This window comes from Heterocephalus glaber, unplaced genomic scaffold (genome assembly GCF_053883595.1).
Source record: "Heterocephalus glaber isolate CG9 unplaced genomic scaffold, H.glaber_assembly_v1.0 deba00001429, whole genome shotgun sequence".
In the NCBI taxonomy this organism is placed as follows: Eukaryota; Metazoa; Chordata; class Mammalia; order Rodentia; family Bathyergidae; genus Heterocephalus; species Heterocephalus glaber.
Genome location: NW_028258294.1, coordinates 26386677 through 26406554, shown reverse-complemented (window position 1 = coordinate 26406554; position 19878 = coordinate 26386677). Strand labels below are relative to the sequence as shown.

Below are 19878 nucleotides of genomic sequence, written 5' to 3'. Positions count from 1 at the left end.
TCATTCTTAATATTTTTAGTCCATGTTTATGACATAATATTCATTGTGGGTATTTGATACATGTACATAACACATCTTAAATTTTTTTACCCTCTCTCTCCCCCATTCTCCCCCCTTGGTCTCCTGGATCCCTTCCCATTTGCTGCAGATCTCCTTGTTTCCTTCTATCAGTACCCTATTTTGCTCCTTATTTGTACTTTGCCTTACTCAAATGAGAGCTACCATATTGTATTTAAGCTTGTGTGTCTGAATTATTTCACTTAATACTATATTTTCAAAGTGTATCCATTTTCCTGCAAATGTCTCAGATTTATCCTTTATAGCCCAGTAGTATTCCTTTATGTCTAGATACATTTTCTTTATCCATTCGTCTATTGATGGGCAAACAGGCTGCTTCCAAGATTTAGTTATTATGAATCATGCTGCTACACACATTAGTATGCATGTATCACAGTACTATTATGTCTTTAGCTATTTGGGGAAGATACCTAGAAGAGGAATAACTGAGTCAAATGGGATTTCTAATTTTAGTTGAGAAATTGTTTTGTAATAAATAGAAGCATGTCTGCTACTATGCCAGGACAGTGGTTGTCAGAGAGCCCATAACTGCTGAAGTGAAGGGAGCTTCCAACATGTGTCAGGGGGACCCAGACATTTCATTTCTTCCTTAGAAGGCCTGCTAATAGCTCAGGGCATATTAATAGTGCAGTGAGGCTAACAAATGTGTAAGATGAGGTCCCAGCCTTCAAGAAGTTGTTAGTATGCTTTATTATGGTATGATAGTGTTTAAACTTTCTTTTAAATAAAACTTTGTGAGGAGTACTAATATATATAGTAGACTGCAGTCATTGATAATGGAGTAGAGGGCACGAGCAGTAGAAGCAGACCTGTTTTCTTGCTCCCAGTAGACACTAAGACATCTAAGAATTGTAGTGTACTATGAAACAGCTTGAAAACAACTAGCGCTATGTGGGGGGTGGGGTATACACTCTGAATTCAAAGACATAGCCTTTACACTCTAAATTTTTGTACCATCGATTACTAGTTATATCATCTTCGGCCAATTATTCTGTAGTTCTGAATATCTTTATCTATAAAGCATAGATAATAATTTTTAATGGTTATTGTAGACTAAATAAGGAAATAAACAATGCTAAAGTACTTTGTTAAAGAGAAATTGACAGGGTTAGTTTCCCCAAGACTTGAGTGGATTATGTACTCAACCAGTAATCCATATTAGAAGACAGTCTTATTCAAAGTTATACCTGACATTAATTTCTTTGTATTTCACACCATTTCTTGATCTTATGGTATGTTTGTTGCTTTGAGAAAATCTTACCTACAAAAAGCCCACTTCATTAGGAATTGAGATAAATCCATTATACTCCAACAGATTTCTTTTTTTATGTACCAACAGTTGGAAAGACTGCAAAAGATTCTTTCCTTCTGGAGAGTGGGTATTCAAACCCTACATGAAAGGAGCAGTAAACTAAACGTACTTTGTTTGCAGGCAGCATTTGCTATATTTGTGGTAAGTAAAAGTGTTAATTGTGGTTTAATTTTTTCTTGACAGACACCTCTTGTGTCCAATTGAATGACTCATCCTATGACAGCTTGGAAAATGAGCTAAATGAGGATGTTGATGCTCCATGTAGTGACTTGGTAAAGAAACTCGGCCAGGGTAGCAGAAGCATGGACTCTGTCTTAACTCTCAGTGACTATGACATTGACCAGCCTGAGGTGGAAGGTCTTTTAACCCTGAGTGATTTTGACTTAGACCACTCTACAGATCAAGACATTCATATGAAACAGCCTCCAGGGTCCAAGCTGGTGAATGTTTCAGTAATGAACAGAAAGGCCTCCCTGGGGGAACATGCAGGGGCCTCATCCAGCACATGTACACCCAGCTACCTGTCCACAGCTGCAGCAGATGTTCCAAAAAGCCTGCGGCGACACAGGCGCTGCTCAGAGCCCAGCATCGACTATCGGGATTCTAAGGTTTCCTATCTCAGGGAGTTTCACCAGAAAAAGCTACGCAAGTCCAGCTGTGATGGAATACTCTCCCAAAAAGATAAGGACAGTCTGAAGCAAAATCAGACCCTCACAAAAGAGGGTAAGATACCTTTAGAACAGAATTTAGTCACAGGTACTGATATCAGCAGGAAAAACACCACTAGTAAAAACATTAAGAAGAAAAGCTTGTCAGGTAATGAAGGAAATCATGTGAAACTTTTCACTAATTCCAAGCCAGTGGCCATTTCTGTAGCATCTTATAGTCATATGTCTCCCCAAGATCATTCCGGGAACCAACATTCTGATGCAAATACATCTGGATACTCCCCATCACACACAGCAGATACACTCAAGAGTTCAAGGACACATCGGCGCTGCTCAGAACCCAACATAGATGACCAGAACTGCAAACTGACCTATCTCAGGGGGATTTATTCAAAGAAACAACATAAAATCAGCTGTGAAGCTGCTCTCTTGCAGGGAGAGGAGGATTATCTCAGACGGCATAAGTCTTTGCAAATGGAGGGGCAAAAACTTATTAATCAGAGTTTGGTCATGGGGATTGAAGTGAGCAAAAGTAGTGCCACCAACCAAAGCACTGAAAAAGTTTTACCCCCAAGATTAAACCTGTGTCCAAGTACTAGCTCTTCCAGCTTATCTTCCCCAAGCACTTCGCCATCTGGCTCATCTGTGAGCTCCCAGGACAGTGCTTTTTCTCAGATTTCTGAACATTCCATGTTTACACCCACAGAAACTTCTTCTCCAATAGATTGCACTTTTCAGGCTCGGAAAAAAGAAGAAAACCTTTCCTCTAATGTTAGCACTTCCAGCCTCTATTCTAAAATGCCTGGTCCCTCAGTAGGGCAGGCCAGTAGTCATCTGGCTTACACAAAAAAGGACACTGTGGAGTGGCATTTACAAATGCATTCTGGAACTCTTCACCCCAGCACGTGGTTAAAAAATAGTGTGGCCAGTTTGAAAAACTGGTCTCTGAAGAAGAAAGCAAAAGTAGCCAGACCAGAGGAAAAGAAAATAAATTCTCTCAAAGGACCTTATGCTTCTGATGTTCCAAAAGCCAATTCACTGCAGGAGTTTCAGAAAGACCTACCCCAAAGGGCAGCTGACGGACTTGGAGCCATGCAGACAGCCCAGCTATGTAGTTCTGCTTCCTGTCAGGACTCAGAGAAACACTGTAGCTCTCCATTCAGCCTAGTGGAGAGCAGACTCAAGCTTTCCGTGAAGTCCTACAAGGGAGAAGAAACTGAAGGGCAGTGCTGTTCTGGTCCTCTGCGTTGGGAAAAAGCCTCATCTAGCTCTGGGACTATAAATGATGTGGCCAGCCCAGATGGAGGGCCTACAGTGGTTTCTGATGGTGAGGATAAACCTTTAACCAAAGACATTTAACCACAGTAAGAATCTACTGTCTACAACAATGGGAACTGGGCTGATAACACAAAACCAATAATTTTGACCCCTTTTTAAAATAAGATACTTGGGAGATGTAGCCTAAGGATAATCTTGCTCATACTTAGGACAAAAACATTCTCTTTACTGAGACTACTTCATAAAGACTTTATGTGAAAAATAATCACCTAAGTTTAGGAAGATTTTGCTTATTAAAGCATGGGATTGGTACTGCCCTGAGACTTTAGAGATACTAGTAGAGGACTAGAGAGAGCATCTTCCATTGAAGAGGCTTGCTTATGTCAACTGTCAGTGACATCAGGGTCTTGAGAAGGCCACACTATCATAAATGAATCAGGAACAGAAAGGGGGGCACTACAGAGAAATCACCCACATTTATTTCACGGAATGCTTTTAGTAATCAAGTGAGGAAAATACCATTAATCAAAATATTTAAAATGTGTATAGTTATGACGAAAATCACGTAAAAACTTCCTGAATCCAAGCCAACAGCCATTTCTGTGGCATCTTCTAGTCACATATCCTCCCAGGATCATTCTAGGAACTAGCACATTGGTGTAGCTAATGTACAGAAAATGAGAAAGATTCAAGAGTATCATTTTGGGACAAAACTATGGAAATTTTTCTGGAGGAAACCCCAAAGCCAGTGACCAGTGATGTCATGTCAGAGATACCATGACATCATAGTTCTTTTGTTGGTTGTGTTGCTTAATTTGTTTTTTCTTTAGTGTTACTTTGAAAAGGCTCCAAGAAATAGCTGTGATAAGAAAGAAAGCAATGTTCGCTCATTTTAATTCCCTTTTCAAAGGGTCCTATGCTAGGAACATGCTTTAGAAATGCAACTTTTCTTATTTAAAAGTGACCCATTTCCAACACATTTGCTATCAGTGTAGAGGAAAAAATTCCAACAGTCCATTCTCAGTTACGTGAATAGTGTTATCAACATGTGATCAAAGCATGGAATCTCTTTGCTGAAATATTTCTCTATAGCCCTCCCTCAGATTAAAAGGTATGATTTTAAAATGCAATGAATGATTAAATTTTTAATTTTATTACAGTAAGTGACTGTCATTTATCTCCCTCAAAGTACTCCTATTCACTTTGGTACCAGGGATCAAACCTGGGACTTTGCACTTGTGAGGCAGGTGGCAGCACCACTGAGCCAAAGCCCCAGCCCTCCTATGCACTTGCAACACGCTTACCACATCATTGTTGCCACTTTCTGAAGTAATTCTGTACATCGTCTTTTGTGAATGTCTTAGTTGCACTGTTGTACCTTAGTGTCCTGAATCAATTCAAAATATTGACCTTTCATGGTCATGTTGACTTTGGGAAAGAGCCAGAAGTTGCACAGTGCCAGACCTGGTAAATAAAGTGTATGGGGAGAACCTGTAATATAAGCTTGCTATTTGTTTGGATGGCACTCACATGATATTTTTTATCACATGAATTTCCAGAACTGCTTCAGAAAGTGACAAGAATGATGGGATAAGCATGTTGGAAGTGTAGGGGAGTTTTTTGAGGGGGATTAATGGCAATATGTCTTACTCTAATGAATTTTGAAAATGTTCACTATTTTAATCGTACCTCATACAGAGAGCCACAAAAAACTACTTATAAGTCACCCTTTTTCTAATTTTATAAATTGACAATTGAGAGAGCAGATTAGAGGTTGGTGGGTTACAAGGAGTCAAGAGTGCTCGACAAAGTAGTTGCCAGACCTCAGATGAGTTACTGACTTTGGATTTTCTTACTTCCAGAAATGTTTCCCAAATGACTCATAGTTGATAGAATGTTTAGACCCCTTTAGTTTATTTTATATACATGGATCTTTCTCCTCTCTCTTGCCTTAAAGGTTACAGTACATCTCCTCACCTAGGAATAAATTCTCAGGCCTTGCCAACCAGTACAGAAGGATAGCACTAAAAACAGATGTTTATCTTCATTTAACTATTCACTGGAAAGAAATTGTTTAGAGCCATGTGGTCTCTATAGTCTACCATCAAATTGATCTTTGTCCCACTGGCTTTTTTCAGATTATTTTTATCAATCATCAAGAAGCTTATAGCAGATATTCTTCCCTTGTCCTAAAGGTTACATTTTTGGTTTGGGGATTAAAAATTAATGTTTTCTCTAACAAGTTATTTCACTATTAGCTGTAGGTGCTACCTACCTCTTGGAGACATGGCCGTGTTTGCCCTAATCACTATATTAACTTTTAGAATTCTGTGTCCAAAAAACTCTATGACACTGGCCATCTCAGGCACAGATGTGTGATAAAAAGATGTTAGTTCATAACTACCCCTATATTTAGGCTTCTAAGTGTCCATACACATCTTTCGTGGTATAATACATGAAGTCAGCAGGGACTCCCCTTACCCTGAGGGCATACTACTGTCAGGACTGCAAGATGTGAATGAAGCTCTTAGGGCTTGGAGTATACTTCTGGAAAAAATTACTCAACTACTTGCAAAAATAATAGTTTAGCCTTTTTTCCTTTCATAATAACAGGTAGAAAATCATCCAACCCAGTTTGAAGCATAGAAGAAAATAGTTACTGTACTAAGGTTCTTTAATAACCATTCCCACTCCCTCTGTTCCCTTAGATACTTCTATAATAATGTGAATAGTTTAATATTGCTGTAAAGTATTATATTGTATTATTTGAAGACAGACTACATGTCATTTTATTATACTCCATCAATCTATAATATATTAGACCAATGCTTTATCTAAAATGCTTTGAGTTTGTATAATATATCAGGACAAATTTTATTACCATATGTTATGTAATAAATGTGTATTTTTGTACTTGCAGAAACTGCTGCTAACTTTTAAAGTTGTTTCATTTTCAAGGCACTGATAATGGATATGCATGAAGTCCATGCTGTCTGTTAAATAAAATACCATTCTGCAGAGTTAACACTCACACCAGAGCATTGTTGACTTTGAAGAGTTGTTTCAGTGAGCCCAGTCTCTGCTTCACATTCGAAATTTCAATAGTATAATTTCAGAGTATAATTAATGCTGAGTTGAAGCTTTGAGATTTTAGTCATAGTCCTTCTAGAAAGAATAGGTTTCCTTTTTTAAAATCTTACTTATCAAACAAAGCATGTGTTAGATACACAATCTTCATTTATTTCCAGGACTGTTTTCATTGTGCTCCCAAAATGACATATAGTCTATCTTCTTATATCAGAACCACCATTGGCTCAGTTTAATTGATTATGGGATTTTCTTTTTTTTTTCGTTAAGTTTATTGGTACATTTTAGGTGTACAATACAGTTACATTCATCATTGGGATCTTGTACCTTTACATGATGTATCTTGGTTCTTATTTTTTCCCCATTCCCCTGCCCTCCCATAATTGATTATGGGATTTTCTTAATGAAGTTTGGACCATTCTGACCAGAGTACCCAGTTGACCTTAGATACACACCAAAATATCAGTGCTTTTCAGTTCAGACAAGTTTCTCATGACCGTTGCACCTTTGCCTCTCAAAGTTCACTGAGGTCTGGTTTATAAATTTAACCACCATTTCAAAAGTATTCAAAAAAGAGTACTGCCTTATTCTAAAAAAAAAAAATTTGCTCAGGCTGGGTATAAGAACCACAAGTCTACTTTTATAAATTTTACTAGTTATATTTAAGCATACACTGATGTTAATTTCTATCTAAACTTCACAAAAGTCCAATTTGCTTTTATAAAAAGATTCTTAATCTGATATTAGATTAAGAAATTATGTTTTTCTACTTTTTAAGGCAAAATATTTACTCAGGACCTAATGTATCCTTGACCCAAAGGCATATTTTTTCTGTTGAAAACAAATGCTAAGAATATCACATATCTTCATCTAAATTCTGTTGATAAGTGTTTAGCTCCTGTGTTCCTAACAAGTTCTAAGGATTTGAGAAGTTATTTTCCAAACTGCCTATTTTAATGCAAAGAAAAATTCATTAGCAAAGTACTCTTAGAAAATATGTTCTAAAAAAAAAAAAGTTCTGTTCCTGTAGTAGCTTTAGGTAAAATGTTCACTTTCTTTAATATCTACTCTGGCTATGAAAATTTCTCATAAGCGGAAAACTGAAAGGAAAAGAACTTGAGTTCTGTGCTGCCTGCCCTGAGTGAATCATTTTTGTGAACCACCTTCATGGTTCAGTTTTTGTTTTGTTTTAAACACTGTGAACTCCTTGAGCTTCAGCTTTGCATAACATCAGATGTTTTGGTAAAACTGGCAGAAGGCTTTAGAGTGTAATTTAGAAAATTACGTTTTGATTTCCCAAAGAAATATAGTTGATGGAATTGGATATTACTCTTTAGTTTGTGTCCACATTGAGCAGCAACAGAACACATGACATTTTTAGGTAGTTCATAGTGTTTACCTAATATATTTTTGCTTGTAAATAGGCAAAGTAGATAGGTTTTCTAGAGTTAATCTTTCGTGATGCTGTAAGGTGCAGCTTTTGTAGATAATAAGATTTAAATGCTAACTGTTTCGGGGGGGGGTGTTGTTTTTATTGTACTGGGGATCGAATTCAGGACCTTGCTCTTGCGATGCAGGCACAGTGCCGCTGAGCTAAATCCCTACCCCTGTTTTTATCTAGTTTTGATTTTAGATCACAGTAACTTGGAATTAAATTTAGAATTCTGTTCTCATGATTTGCTTTGAGAAGTGAATAAATTGGCTAAAAACTTGTGAAGTCATCCCACTACTCTGAGCAAATAAAATGGGTGCTATAAAGAAAGATCTTTTCTGCCAGATCACAGGAGCTATGGCTGCCACTGCCTAAAATTTTCCAGAAGAAATATTCTATATCTTTGCCCAAGAGTAGAATGATTGAGTAGCGTAGAATCACTGAAATTCATGAACATGGAGAAGCTTATTGCTGAGTGGCATAGCAAATAAGTAGGAAGGGAAGAAAGCCTTAGGTGAACTAATTCAAGTAAGAAACTGAAACACAGAAGGCTCAATAACAACAAAAAAAGTGAAAAGGAGCATAGCTGGAGAAAATGGAAGTGCTCTTGAGGTAGTTAATTTTTTATTGCTAGATATTCTTGCCCCTGACACATTCATGTCAAACTTCTGGCTTTCCGGGGCCACACTAAGTAAAGAGGAATTGTCTGTTCAGTAGCAAACACCTGCCTTCACAAGCACATGTATGTGTATGTAGGTTGAAATACTGTTATCAGTAATCACTGCATTTTACTCAGCAAGTTGCACAAGCATATGTAGCATCTGATATACACAAGTTTCAACTGGACTGTGACAGGTACAGGAGACAGAGTTACCACTACACTGTGCCCTCCACTACATAGTGCTTATATTATCACCTACTCACTCCATGTTGGAATGCCACACAATTGGAGTCATAAATAACATTGTCAAAAATCACATCATGATGTTAAAAGTGGAGATGTGATACTAGCTGTCCAGGGCTGCATGAAGCCCACCAAGATTAGAAACAAATTACATCTGTCCTCAGGGGCCTTGAACGAACTTAGGGGAAGATTGAGCTGAGTAAAAAGTGAATATTGGGTCAGGGATTTAGCTCAGTGATGCTGCCGCCTGCCTCGAAAGCACAAGGTCCCAAGTTTGATCCCTGGTACAAAAAAAAAAAGGTGAATACTATCATTTATTGGGCACTTACTGTTGCCTGGATGTGTTGGTGATAAATGCATTTTATGTACTTTTATGTAATGCTAATAATAGCCCGTTTGGTGCATACGTTCAGCTAGAACCTCACTTTGACCCCATGCTTTCCCCTCCCAGAACATTCACTTTAAAATAGAGATCATAATTTTTAATAATAAAGCAGACACAATTATACACCTAAGAACTAGTCCAAGCTTTACTAAATTATTTTATCTAAACTAGAAATCTCTAATTTAAGAAAATCAGTATCAGAAAAAATATTTTAAAAGCAATGATGAATGTAAACATAATTTGATCCAGACAAAATGGTATAGACATATGTATCTCCCTTCTCTCCACTAAGTCCAATTCTAAATGCTGGAAATAATGGAAGAGAGAGCCAAAAGAGAATGCTAAAAGGAAGTACAAATACAACTTGGTTAAGAACCCTCAGACTAGAGGGACAGCATAGTTTCAGAGCATCTTATATCTGCTCACCCAAACCAGGATGGTGATCCAGGCCTGATCTTTCCTAACCTAGGAATAAAAAAGCAGCTCAGTTAAGTTCATTCTTCTCTGTGATAAACCAGAGACCTTCTGACCCCAATGGGTGACACAGACATAGCCAGCAAGAGGGACTGATAGGGGCCCCTCTAATACTGGCCACAGGCAGTATTTTCCAGATAGACCTAAGATTCTCAGATTGTCCAGACAATAACGGAGGAACTTAGCCACAACAAGCACCTCAGTCTGAGAAGCTACTTGGCCCCAGCACACCTACGACTAACCTCCCCTGTCAAAGACATGAAAGCCACCAAATGACATACACAGGAATCATTTTACCCATCCAGGGAAATGTCAGGTCTGCAGGACAAAGAGGCTTCCCTAGTTACAAATAGAGTATAATAACATCATAAGAGTTCCAAAAATTAAGGTCCCATTGGACCCACAGCCCCCAAACATAGGCCAGGACCTGAGTGTTACGCTAAACAAGGTAACTGCCTACTAAAATAGATTTAAATATGACTCAGTATGTTAGCATAATAATGTCCAGGATACAATTAAAAATCACCTATAGGGCTGGGGATTTAGCTCAGTGGTTCTGGTGCCTGCCTCACAAGCCCAAGGACCTGAGTTCTATCCCCAGTACCAAAAAAAAAAAAAAAAAAGAAAGTAAAATCACCTATAATACCAAGAATAAGAAAAAACACAACTTCAATAAGAACTGAAATCAACACAGATAATTTTAAATCATCTTCAAAATGTCAAAAAAGATTGTCTTGAAACAAAAATATAAAAACTCAGCAAAGAAATAGAAATTATAAGACAGAACCAAAAGGAAATGAAATGAAAAAAATATAGTAATTTCTATGGGCTCAGTACCAGAGTGGAGATCATGGCAGAAATTAGTGAACCTGAGGATAGATTATTGTAATAGAATATGCTTACAATCTCAACAGAGAAAGCAGGCTGAAAAAGGCTCTGGGACCCGTAGAACAACAATAAAAGATCCAACATTCTATCTCAGGAAGGAGATAATAAGCAGCATTCAAGGAAATAATAGGTGAAAACTCCCCAGATTTGAAAAGACAAAAACCTACACATTCAGGAAATTGTGTGAAACCCAAACACATTTCAATAAAGATGTTCTCAGATGAAGGAAAGCTTGAAAGGACTTGTTACTAGGAGACATATCTGTAAAGATTGGCTAAAGGGAGTTCTTTAAATCACAATGTGAATGGTAAAAGGAAATTTGAAGCATCAGAAAAAGAAATGATGAAGGAAAGCAGAAATAAAGGTATGTATGACACAGTCCTCATGAGTTTTATAGGCTAAGTCATTTTCTCATTCCTGGGACACAATACCCAACACCCACGATTTCAAGGAAGAGTTTGGGCTCAGTTTTTAGAAGTCTCACTCCAAGGTCAGTGAGCTCAAATGGAGAAATGGCATCATAGACGGGCCTGTTATAGAGGAAAGACATCAAGCAGAGAGTGAAAAGGCAGGACCCAAGGAAGGAGATACGCCCTTCCAGTTCACTGCCCTAGTGACTCACCTCTTCCAACCAGGCCCTCACCTAACAGCACATTTAGCTATAAACCAATCGGTGGGCCAGTCCACTGGTGAGTATAGTGCTCCCATGATACATCATTTTCTAAAAGCCCTACTTTGGAACACATCAGACTCTTGGAGGACATCTAGAGCTAAATCATAACAGGTTATATTTGATACTTGAAATAAAAATTACATCACCATTTGATATTCAAGACAATGATATGTAAAAGTAAAGATAAGAAGGATTCCAAAATGGCCAAATGGAGGTGCCCAGCACTCACCACCTCAACAAAGTCGCAGATGCATAACTTATTCTTTTAGGTGAATGACTAGGACAATACTGGAACTTTCTAAGACTCATACACTTGGGGTAATACCATAGAAAGGGGAACTCAACACCCTAGCAACTGTAGCCCCAACTCTCCAACTGTGGAAGTGGAGATTCTCACTTTTTTTTTTTCAATTAATTTTATTGGTACATTTTAGGTATGCAATATACTGACATTCATTATGGAGAATTTGTACCTTTACATAATATATCTTGGTTCGTTTTTCCCCATTCCCCTCCCCTTCTTCAACCCCTCCACCCCTCCCTATTTGCAAAGAATTTGTTTCCATTTTCTGCCTTTTCTCTCATTTATTAATTTCCCTTCTTCCCTTTCCCCTACCCCTCCCACTTCCCCTTCCCTTTTGGACCTTTTTTTCCTATTTCACATTATCTATTATACATTTTGATCCTTATTTACACTTTTTTTTCTCATACCAGACAAACTATTCAGTATTTACACAGGTGTGTCCTATTTATTTAACTTAAGAGTATGGCCACAATGGGCATCAATTTAGCAATAAATGTCTCTAGTTTATCATTCTTTATGGCAGAGTAGTACTCCATTTTATTTTAAAAAACCACATTTTCTTTAGCCAGTCTCCAGTTGATGGGCAATTGGACTGTGTCCTAGTTTTAGCTATTACAAACTGTGCTGCTATGAACATGGTGTACATATATCACTATGGTATGATTCTTTTAATTCTTTGGGGAAGATCCAGCACGGGAATAGCTGGATCAAATGGGACCTCTAATTCTAGGGGTTTTTTGAGGTATCTCCATACTGATTTCCACAGTGGCTGCACCAGTCTGCACTCCCACCAACAGTGGAGAAGGGTTCCTTTTTCCCCACAGCCCTGTCACCATTTGTTATTCATTGATTTCTTGATAGCAACCATTCTCTCAGGGGTGAGGTGGAATCTCTGTTATTTCCATTTGCATCTCTCAAATGACCATTGATGTTGAACATTTTTTATGTGTTTATTTACTGTTTCTACTTCTTTGTCTAAGAAATGTCTGTTCATTTCAGATGCCCATTCTTGAATTGGGTCTTTAAATTTGGGAGGTCTGATTTTTTTAAGTTCTTTATATATTCTAGATAGTAGTCCTTTGTCTGAAGAACAGCTGATAAAAATTTTTTCCCACAGTGTAGGTGGTCTCCTCACTCAGTTGGTGATTTCTCTTGCTGTGCAGAAACTTTTTAATAAGATGAGATCCCAGTTGTTGATTCTTTGTGCTGGTTCACCTGTGACCGAGGTTTTGTTCATGAAATCTTTTCCTCTGCCAATGTCTTCAAGAGTTCCACCTAAGCTCTCTGCCAGCTGCTTTAGTGTTTCTGTTTTAATATTTATATCTTTAATCCATTTTGATTAGTTTAGGGCATAGTAAGAGACATAGGCCTAGTTTTAATCATTGGCAAGTTGAAACCCAATTTTTCCAGCACCATTTATTAAAGAGACTATCTTTCCTCCAGTGAAAGATAGTCAATGCTCCTTTGTCAAAGATGAGGTGGCTGAGTGTGTCTAGAGTTGTTTCTGCAACTTCTATTTAATTCCACTGATGCTTGGGTCTGTTTCTTTGCCAGTAACATGCTGTTTTTATCACAGTAGCTTTATAGTATACTTTCAAGTTAGGGACTATGATACCCCATACCTTGTCTTTTTTGCTTGGAATTGCTTTTGCTATTCTCGGTCTCTTCTGGTTCCAAATGAATTTTTGGATTGTTTTCTCAAGGTCGGTGAAGTATGGTGCTGGAATTTCAATTGAAATTGCATTGAACCTATATAGCAGTTTTGGAAGTATGATCATTTTCACTATATTAGTTCTTCCTACTCAAGAATAAGGCATATCTTTACATTTTCTAATATACTTTTAAATCTCTTTTTTTCAAAGTGCTGTAGTTTTCAAAGTAGAGGTCTTTTACTTCCTTCATTAAATAGATCCCTAGGTATTTCATTTTTTTCAATGCTATTGTGAGAGCAGTTGTTTCTCCAATTTCTCAAGGGGTCTGTTGTTCTTGTACAGGAAGGCTATTGATCTTTGTGTGTTGACCTTGTATTCAGCTACTGTACTGAATTTGGTTATTAAGTCTAGAAGACTTTTGGTGGAGTTCTTGGGGTCTTCTACATAGAGTATATGTCATCTGCAAAATAATGACAATTTAACTTCTTCATTTCCTATCTTTATTCCTTTTATTTCTCTCTCTTGTCTAATTGCTGTGGCCAATGTTTCCAAAACTGAACAGGAGTGGTGATAGTGGACATCCTTGTCTTCTTCCTGATTTTAGCATGAAGGATTTCAGTTTTTGACAATTTAGTATGATGTTGGCTGTTGGTTTTTCATAGATGCCTTTTGTCAGGTTGAGATAGAGACCATCTTTTCCAATTTTCTGTAGGGTTTTTATCATGAATGTGTGTTGGATTTTGTGGAATACTTTTGCTGCATCTGTTGAGATGATCGTATGGTTTTTGTCCTTGGCTCTATTAATATGGGGTATTACATTTATTGATTTACAATAAATCAATAAGGTTGATTGCAAGGTTGAACCATCCTTGCATCCCTGGGATGAGTCCTACTTGGTCAGGGTGTGTGATCTTCTTGATGATCTTCTACATTTACTTTTCAGTATCTTATTGAGTATTTTTGCATCTATGTTCATTAGGGAGATTGACTTATAGTTCTCGTTTTTAGTTGGGTCTTTATCTTGGGGATCAAGTTGATGCTTGCTTCCAGGAATTAATTTGGGAGTATTGCTTCCCTTTCAATTTCATTGAAGAGTTTAAACAGTAGTGGCAGTAGTTCCCCTCTAAATGTCTTGTAGAATTCAGCAGTGAAGCTGTCAGGACCTGGGCTTTTTTTAGTAAGTTTTTAATTATGTTTTCAATTTCATTGATTGATATTGGGTTGTTTAGAATTTTTAGGTCTTCTTCATACAACTTTGGTAATTGGTACATATCTAGGAATCTGTTTATTTCTCCTGTGTTTTCCATCTTATTGGTGTATAGGTTCTCAAAGTAGGTATTGATGATCCTCTGGATTTCTGCACAATCTGTTGTAATTGCACACTTTTCAGTCCTAATTGCATGAATTTGGGCCTTTCCTTTTTTTCATAAGGTTGGCTAAGGGATTGTCAATTTTATTCTTTTGAAGAACCAACTCTTTGCTTCACTGATTTTTTGTATCATTCTCTTAGTCTGCATTGCATTGATTTCCACTCTGATCTTTATAATTTCCTCCCTTGTACAAGCTTTGAGTTTGTCCTGCTCCTCTTTTTCTAGAAGCTTAAGGTTCAGCATTGGGTTGTTTATTTGAACTCACTGTTTTCCTAATTTGAGTATTCACTGCTACTTACAAGAAATTCACCTCACAATAAAGATACACAGAGACTAAAACTGAAATGATGAAAAAAGATAGCCCATACAAATAAATGTAACCAAAAACAAGCAGGACTAGCTATTCTTATGTCAGACAAAGTAAATTTAAAGAAAAAATTATAAAAAGAGACAAAATAATTTTATTATATAATAATCATGGGATAAATTCAACAAGAAGATATAACAATTGTAAACATATGTGTGCAGAATATCAGAGCACCCATTTTTATAAAATAAACATTAGATCTAATAGGGAGAGTTAGGTTCCAATACAATAATAGCAAAAACCTCAATATTCCACTTTCATGAATGGACAGATCATCCAGACTCTCCCCCCAAAAACATCTGCATTGAACAATACTATAGATTAAATGAACTTAGAGATTTATAGAGCAATTCATCCAAGGCCCACAGGACATGGAGCATTCTCTAGGCTAGCTCATATACTGTTCACACAACAAGTCTCAACAAAGTTTAAAAAGTCATTTTTATCATCTCTGACCAAAATGGAAGAAAACTAGAAATAAATAACAAAAGAAACTTCAGGAACTATACAAATTTATAGAGAGCTAAAATCATGCTACTGAGGAAATAATGCATTATTGAAGGAATCAAGAGAAATTTTTTGATATATTGAAAAATTAAAATAGAAACAGTATACTAAAATGTGAGATACAGCAAAAAGCAGTACTAAGATGAAAGTTTATAACAATGTATGTCTATAATTTTAAAAATTAATTTCAAATGAACAGTATACCTTAAGGACCTAGAAAAGCAAGAGCAAGACAAATTCAAATTTCAAAGAAAAAAATAAAAGATCACAGCAGAAATATATGAAATGGAGATTTAAAAACTTTTTAAAAATCAATAAAATAGTAGTTTTTTTGAAGAAAACGATGAATAAGTCAACAAACTTTTAGCTAGATTTTTTAAAAAGAGAAGATCCAAATAAAACTAAACACAAAAAAGGAGACATTTATAACTAACAACACAAACACAACAGATCATTAGGGACTATGACAAACAAATATATACCAATAAATTGGAAACCCAGAACGATAAATTCTTTTTTTTTCTTCTATTAAATTCTTTTATTGGTACATTGTAGGTATACAACACAATTACATTTCTCACTGGGAATTGTACCTTTACATAATGCATCTTGGTTCTTATTTTTTCCCCATTCCTAGCCCTCCCTTCACCCCCTCCACCCTTCCCTATTTACAAAGACTTTATTTCCATTTTTTCCATTTCTCATCATTTTTCCTTTCCCTTCTTTCCTTTCCCCTGCCTCTCCCACCACCCCTACCCCTTTGGACCTTTTCTTCCTATTTTGCATTATCGATTATTCATTCTAATTATTGGTACATTTTAGGTATACAATATAATGACATTCATCATTGGAAATTTGCACCTTTACATATTCTCTCTTGGTTCTTTTTTTTCACCATTGCCCAGCCCTCCCTTCAACCTCTCCATTCCTCCCTATTTACAAAGATTTTATTCCTATTTTTCCATTTTTTCACATTAATCCCATTCCCTTCTATCCTTTCCCCTAGCCCTCCCACTTCCTTCCCCTTCGCCCCTTTGAACAGATAAATTCTTAAACATACATGATCTACAAAAATTTAACCATGAAGAAAATATCTAATAAGACTAATGAAGAAAATATCTAAATAGACCAATAACAGATAGTAAAACTCAATTGGTCATGAAAAGTCTCCAAATAAAAATTAAGGACAAGATGATTTCACTGTAGAATTCTATCAAACTTTTCAGGAAGCACTGTACTGGTACAATTCTCTTTTCTAAAAGTAACTGAAAGGGAAGGAATTCTTCCAAAGTCATTCTATAAAGGCCAGAATCACCCTTATACTAAAACCATAAAAGGACACACACACACACACACACACACACACACACACTATATATATATATAATCTGGGGATGTAGTTCAGTGGTAGACTGCTTGTCTGTCATGTATAAATTCCTTGATTTGATACCCAGTCTATAGAAAAAAATAGAAAAAGAAAGAAAAAACTATAAATCAGTATCTCCAATAAAAAATGATGCAAAAATTCTCAGTTAAATACTAGCAAGTTGAATCTGATAGCATGTTTAAAATAATCTAGGAATATAGTAATCATTCAAAATATGCAAATCAGTAAGTGTAATACATCACATTAACATAATGAAGTATAAAAATACAATTATCTTAATAAATGCAGAAAAATCTCTTGTTAAAATTCAACATCTATTCATGATATAAAAAAGCAAACATAATATACAGAAAGGAACATATCTCAACATAATAAAAAGACTCAGACTTGGGTTGTAACTCAATGGTATAGCATGCATAAGGCTCTGAATTCAATCCTTAACACCATTCCCCCCAAAAAGCTCAACGTTACTAATCAGGGAAGTACAACTCAAAACTAAAATGAAACATCACTTCAGTCAAGTTAGAATGGCTATTATCAAAACGTCAAAAGATAAAAATTGCTGGTAAGGATATGAAGAAAAGAGAACTTTATGTTATTGGTGGGAAACTGTATTAGTACAGCCACTATAGAAAATGGTATAGAAAAATATTTTAAGAAATTAAAAGTGGGCTGGGGATTTAGCTCAGTGGCTTCACTGCCTGCTGTGCAAGCGCAAGGACCCGAGTTCAATCCTCAGTACCAAAAAAAAAAAAAAAAAAAAAAAAAAAAAAGAACTTAAAAGTGATCTAGTAATCCCACTACTGGATACATATCCAGAGGAAATAAAATCAGAATATGAAAGAGATACCTCCCCTTCCATATTTATTGCAATACTATTCACAATAGCCAAGATATGGAAACAATCTAAATGTTCATTAACTGATGAATTATTTGTTTAAATGTGGTTCACATGCACAATGAAGTACTATTCAGCAATTCAAAAGAATGAAATTCTTTCATTTGTGAAAACATGGGTAGAAGTGGAGATAATGGAGAAAGGGAGACCATTAAGAAATAAACAGAAATACATGTAGAATGTAAAGAAATTAATATCTCAGAAGTTGAGGGTAGAATAGTGGTTACCAGAAGCCAGGGAGAGTAGGGAGATGGAAAAGATGGGAAAAGTTCAATACTTTAGTACTGTACCTTAGTGTACTTTAGTGTACATAGTGTTACTCAGCTGGGTGGCTATAATAATTATGTACTGCATATTTTTAAAAGCTAGAAGAAAAGATAGTAAATGATTTCACTATAAAAAGATAAATCAGGAGATATATTTGTTTAACCTGATTTAACATTATATTGTACAGTTTGTATATGTGTGTATATATATGTATGTGTGTACAAAATCATCACATAGTGACTGATTATGTGTAATTTTTATGTTTTTAGGTATTGAAAAAATTATAATCCCAGTAAAGTGAGAAACAAATTCTAATAAAAGTGATCTAACTTCAGAGTAGTAAAAAGCTGACACCAGTAAAATGTGATAAGGTACATGTGTCTATTGTAATAATCAGAGTGACTGCTACAAACAAAATATTTGGAAATTTTATTTGTTTAAAACAGCATGAATCAAGATGAAATTTTTAAAAATGTTTAACCCACAGGAAGACAAAAATGGGAAACAGGAACAAAATCAGAGGAAACAAAAATATTAATAATAAAATGGCATACATAAGATCTAACATATCACAAATCACCTTAAATATATATGACCTATGTACTAATCAAAAGATAGATTCACAAAGTATAGGGAGTGGAAAAGGAGGCAATAAAAAAAAACAAAAACAGACCCTTGAGGAGCCGAGCTGCACAAGCCACCATGAGCGCCGCCCCCTGGGCCTCTGAGGAGCTGAGCCCTGGGGGTGCCTGTAGCACCACACCATCCCCCCTACCCCCACCTCTGGGCTCCTGGTTGCCCAAGTACCTGGATCCAAACCACAGAGGCACAGAGGGTCATAAAGTCCATTATTCTGAGCTCTGGAAGATAGAGCAGAAGAGAACAACAGAAAGAGGATCTCTCTCAGGCTCTTTGATGAAAATTGAAGCCCTCTGGAAAAGTGAAGACAATCTCTGCAATAAAGGCACACCAGACCACTGTAGTTGGTAAGTTGGTGGGATCAACACCTCCCATCAGAAGCTGGACTATCTTTAGGGGAAAGGCAGCTGGAACCTGCCATAGAACCTTGCAGAGTTCAATACAGCAGGTCAGGAAGATCAACTTGGATCTTGCAGCCAGAAATCAGCCTGAATCTCAATAGACTGCTGCTGGCTTTCTGGGACTAATTGACTTAGATCTGCACCCTCCAGTCCACATTGTTTTTTGTAACAGCAGAGACATACCCTGAAGGAGACCCTTCTTAAAAATTTTTTCAGTTTTTTTTCTTATTTTTAATTTTTATTCATATCTTTTTCTCTTTTTTCTTCTTTTTCCTGTTCTTTCTTTCTCTTGCTCACTGCCTCACTCTCTTGTTCTCTCTCTCTTCCACCTTGTTCTTCATTTCTCTTCCTTTTTCTTCCTGTTCTGGTCCTAATTCAGATTTTTTTCTTTCTTTTTCTTCTATTTCCTTCTCTCAATTGTCATTAGTTTTATAGGAAAGTGAATACAGTTTCTAGCCTCCCTATTGCTGTTTGTTCTGTTCTTGTCTTTGTTCTTTCATTCTGACTTTGCCTCCTGTCTTCAACAGTTTCCCAGAGTTTGCCTGATCTTCCTGTGTCTTCTGGACTCACTTCTAATCTTTCCCTATCCTTCTACCTATCTATCCCTCCCTCCCCAACTCCTTTTAAGTCCTCATCCTGAAGGGTAAAGTTGCTATATTGAAAAGTTTATTCACTATAAACATATTTTGGGCTGGTCCTTGATTTTGATTTAATTCATAGGGTTGAAGGTGATAGATTAATAGCTACCACAAATTGTTATTCTCTAAGCTGTGTTTGATACCATTGTTGTTGCTGATTGTATCACTTGGGCTAAGGTGTTATCATTGATCTAATCAGTTGTCCTTCCTGGTATACTGAAAATGAAATTACCTAAGAGTCATTTGAGACTCAAAACCTAAAGACCAGC

The 19878-nt window shown here is 36.5% G+C and overlaps 1 protein-coding gene across 4 annotated transcripts in view; it reads left to right on the top strand.

The window, feature by feature from the left end:
- The window catches only part of Arhgap20 (Rho GTPase activating protein 20), a 125462-nt gene extending 107920 nt beyond the window's left edge, over positions 1 to 17542 (top strand). For all 4 annotated transcript variants that reach the window (XM_004856526.4, XM_004856525.4, XM_021237792.2 and 1 more), the window contains one exon: positions 1574 to 17542. In XM_004856526.4, coding sequence (XP_004856583.1) covers positions 1574 to 3417 — 1844 coding nt within the window. In that variant the 3' untranslated portion in view covers positions 3418 to 17542. The remainder of the gene's footprint in view (positions 1 to 1573) is intronic.
- Positions 17543 to 19878: the final 2336 nt, after the last annotated feature.